This window comes from Crocuta crocuta, unplaced genomic scaffold (assembly GCF_008692635.1).
Source record: "Crocuta crocuta isolate KB4526 unplaced genomic scaffold, BGI_CrCroc_1.0 scaffold143, whole genome shotgun sequence".
NCBI lineage: Eukaryota > Metazoa > Chordata > Mammalia > Carnivora > Hyaenidae > Crocuta > Crocuta crocuta.
The window spans coordinates 9,091,114-9,095,305 of NW_027529175.1; the positions used below are offsets into that span (position 1 = coordinate 9,091,114).

Sequence of the window (4,192 nt, forward strand, 5' to 3'; positions counted from 1 at the left end):
AGCAAGCGGAGTCCTTGCTGGGTGGAGCGCTTCGACGTGCAGTTCCTGGGCTCTGTGGAGGTGCCCTGTCACCAGGGCAATGGAATCCTGTGTGCAGCCATGCAGAAGGTCAGTCTGGAGGCCGGGGTCCATCTCAGTCCTCTAGGCTTGCACAGCCTCTGAGGCCCCAGGCCTGTGACCACAGAGGGTTCAGGCGGAGCCTTAGGAGCCTCAGGGGGCAGGGATCCCGGCTCTGATTCAGAGGCCTGGGCAGACAGGTCTGGGGCAGAGGGCAGAGCTTGGCAGCTGCCTCCCAGCACCTCGGGGTCTCTTGGCTGGTTCAGTGGGGTCTCTACTTTACTGCTGGTCCCTCCTTTCCTTCGGTCCATCTTCTTTTTGTCTGCAAATCAAGACCAACTCTCACGTGGCCTTTCCTGGGAGTCGTTTGCTCACTCATTCGTTCTTAGTCATTTAGTGAGCACCTGGCAGAAGAGCAGGACGGGGCTGTACCTGAGAACTCACGTCCAGCGCAGGGGCCAGGCAGCGGGCAGGCCAGGGTGGTGGGAGCTGTGGTCCTGTCTGGAGAAACAGAAGAAAATGGCAGGCTTTGTGCAGAGAGGTGACCAGCTGGTCCTGAGCCCAAGGAATGGCGAAGACCCCCGCTCACGTGTTCTCAGTCAGTGCCAGGAGTGCTCATCCATGATGCAGGATGTTGCACCAACGGGAGGGAGAGACACCCTGGTAGGCCCTTGAGACCCTCTCTCCCCCGACTTCTTCCCCAGATTGCTACTGCCCGGAAGCTGACTGTCCATCTGCGTCCTCCCGCCTCCTGTGACCTTGAGATTTCCCTTCGGGGGGTCAAGCTGAGTCTAAGCGGAGGACCTGAGGTGGGAGTGTAGGGGTCTGAGGCACAGGGGAGGCTAGGCACGGGCTAAGGCAAGAGGGGCTGATGGGGGGGAGGTGGGGTGGCGCTGGGCCCTCACCTGACTTGGCAGACATCTGCCACCTCTGCTCCAGTTTCAGCATTGCAGCCACTTCTTCCAGATGAAGAACATCTCCTTCTGTGGCTGCCATCCCCGAAACAGCTGGTGAGAGCCTTACCTTCCTCAGAGTCCCCATAAAACCCCAGGGCTGCCCGTGTATAGTTCCCATCCCCCGCCACCCTGACTGCCCTGCCTCCACCCATGTGGCTCCGTGAGTTGAGCCCTCACATGGCGCCCACTCTGCACTGGGCTCGGGAGACACGGAGAAAACAAGCTCCCGTCTGGTCTGGGTGGGGAAACAAACAGACACATAGACAAGTAAGTGCTAGAAGCATCTGTCGGGGCCTGGCAGATGTCTGTATTGGGCTCCAGCGAGCAGACCTGTGGAGAGCTGGGTGCGTTCTCTTGGGACTCAGGTGGGGACTGGAAAGCATTCTGCAAGCCTTGGAAGATGAGTAAGTAGTGGAGCGGGTCTTGACAGGGAGCCAGCTGAGCCACGGCTGTGGGTGAAGGGCACTAGGTGTCTGGTGAGCGGCTGGGACGAGGCTGGAGGGTCACTAGGAGAACCCGTGCCCTTGACTCTGCCAAAGAGCTTGTATTTGATCCCATTCGCAATGGCGTCACAGTGCGGCTCGGGCTGACAAGCTGGCTCTGGCTGCTGTGCAGTTGATGGACCCAGGTGTTACTGGCAGGAGGCCGGGTGGCTGCCGAGGTTATGCGGGTGCAGAGTCCACGAGCACCTAGGAGCGGGGACAGGCAGGACCTGTGTCGACTGGATGTAGAGGCTGACCTGGAGGAAGAGTCAAGGGTGACGTGCCACCTGGGTAAAGGGCAGAGTAGCCCGCATACCAAGCGGAGGACCACAGGGAACAGGCCTGAGGCCCTGGCGATGTGGCGTTCAGCCACGGACGCAGTAAGATCAAATTGGCCTTTTGTTACATGGATCTGGAGTGTAGGGGGGAGACCTGGAGGGCCAGAATCAGTTGGGAGGAGGTGGGTAGCTGGCTGAGGTGCGCAGGATAGCCAGGCAGAGCAAGAAGGGGCAGGAGGGAAAGGAGTGGGAGAGCCAGCAGGGTAACCGGCGTGGGGGTGGGGGTGGGGGAGCCACAGGCTTCCTGCCAGCCAGACCCCTGCCCACGGGTCCCGGTGTCCTAGATGAAGGAAACAGGACGTAAGCAGAAAGACAGTGCCAACCAGAGGCTCGAAGAGACTCGAAGGCGTGTTGGAGGAAGCAGGTCTTCAAGGGCATGTGGGGTGTAGGAAGAACAGAGCGGTGCTGGGGCTGAGACCTGTGACAGATACTGAGTCCGGCACGTGTGTCATCTGGACGCTTTGTGGTAAAGAGGGTGAGGAAGGCTCTCTCTGTTGTCTAGGAGATGGTGTCAGCCTTCGGCAGGGTCAGAGCTCGGTTTGCCTGTTTTTCCTTTGAGGAGGGAGACGCTGCTGTGTGGGGTGTGGAGCTGGAGCTGGAGCTGGAGGGGAGGGGAGGGCCGGGGCCTCGCAGGACCCGTCTGCAGGGAGGGAAGACTGCATGTGCCACGATCTCCGGTCTAGACACCTAAACACTGAGCCAAGTGCCAGCCCGTGGGAGAAGGGTGGTCAGACCAGTGGTTTAGGATCAAGAAGTGGAGGTGGCCGGTGGAGAGGAGGGGACCAAGGCGCCGCTTTCCCGGCCCAGACCTTCCTCATGTTTGTTACTCCAGAACTCAGCACTGTCCCTCACGGGAAGGAGGCGCTAATGAAACAGTGTTAGGTGAAGAATTAGCTCATTTCCTTGTGAAGGAGGCAGTGGGTCTGGAATGTGCCGGGCCTGCCGGATCTGGATGAGACCAGTACGTGGCCTGTTAGATCACAGATCGCCGCACGTACCCCACTGTGGCCGCGCACTGGCTGTGTGTCCTCGGGCAGGTTTCTGACCGCCTCTGCGCCTCATCTCCATCATCTAGAGACGGTAGAACAGGACCCCGGCCTCACAGGGCTGTTGTGAAGTTTATGTGCGGTGATAATAGGAAGTGCTTAGGGTGGTGCCGAGGACCTGGTAAGCAGCGTCGAAGTGTCGGTGACAGAACACGGCATTTGAGACGAGGCTGTTCACGGACAGCATGAGCACGTTGTCTTGGCAATGACACTGTCATGTGGCTTCCCATCTGGAGGAACCACGAGAGCCCAATCCAGTCTGACGTGGATCGGATTAGCCACAGTTGGGGGAGTCTCCGGCCCCATGCCGCGGGGCTCTGACACCCTCCGTCTGACAGGGACTTTTGTTAATGTCTTGGTTGAAGAGAACAGGGCAGATTCGGGAAATGCCTAAATGAGACAGAGGTGGGGCAGTGACTAAAAGGCCACGAGGGAGCCAGAGTGGGAGATTTCTCTCCACGAAGAGGGTTTTACAGGTTGGGGCCGATGCCGAGCCCCAAATCGGAGCTCAGATGACAGCTGCCAGAGTGCGCAGGACCAGCGGTGCGGGCTACGTGGCTCACGTCCGGAAGACAGGAAGGAGGCCCTGCTGTGCGCTGGAGGGGCAGCTCTGGGTGGGGAGCCACAAGGCGGGCGGCGCTGGCGCGCCTCCCCTGTCGCGGAGAAGTCACACAGGCCACTCACTCCTCTGAGGTGCCTCGCACCGTGCTTGCACTAGAGCCCAAAAAGCACTTTCAAGTCTTGAAAGCCCGTGACGCACACATCTTCCCCTTCCCTTACCCTCTGTCCCGGACTCTTCTCTCCAGAACTCTGGGGGGCCCAGGGTGTGGGTCTGTGGGCTCACATTCTTCCGCACCAATTCCCCTTCAGCTATTTCGGCTTCATCACCAAACACCCTCTGCTGAGCCGCTTTGCCTGCCACGTCTTTGTCTCCCAGGAGTCCATGAGGCCCGTGGCCCAGAGCGTGGGGTGAGCCGGGCTGGGAGGCGCGTGGGCTGCAGAACCGGCGCGTGAGTCCCCGGGAGGCAGAGCAGGGCTGGGAGAAGGCCTGGCATGGGGTGGGGCGTTGGACCCGAGGGGAAGGTCAGATGAGAAGCAACAGAGGTGGAGAGTTGGAAGAAGTTGGTGGAAGGCAAGTCTGAAGACTTGGGACAGGCGCCTGGGGGGGGGGGGATCGGGGNACAGCCCTGTAGAGCGGAGGGAGGGGGCCCAGGGGTGACGTGGGCAGGCCCAGGTGGGTGAGGAGGGAGAGCTGCGGGCGTGGGGGTGGGGGTGACTCAGGTGGCCCTGAGTGGCTGGTAGATCTGGTAGAT

General features: G+C 60.4%; 1 protein-coding gene across 1 annotated transcript in view; it reads left to right on the plus strand.

Annotated features, from left to right (window-relative positions):
* MAPK8IP2 (mitogen-activated protein kinase 8 interacting protein 2) overlaps positions 1–4,192 on the plus strand; it is a 9,930-nt gene that overhangs the window by 4,820 nt on the left and 918 nt on the right. Inside the window, 4 exon segments of the mRNA XM_077758087.1 lie at positions 1–108; positions 762–866; positions 997–1,067; positions 3,750–3,848. The exon segment at positions 1–108 is cut by the window's left edge and continues 1 nt beyond it. Of these exon segments, the coding sequence (XP_077614213.1) occupies positions 1–108; positions 762–866; positions 997–1,067; positions 3,750–3,848 (383 nt within the window).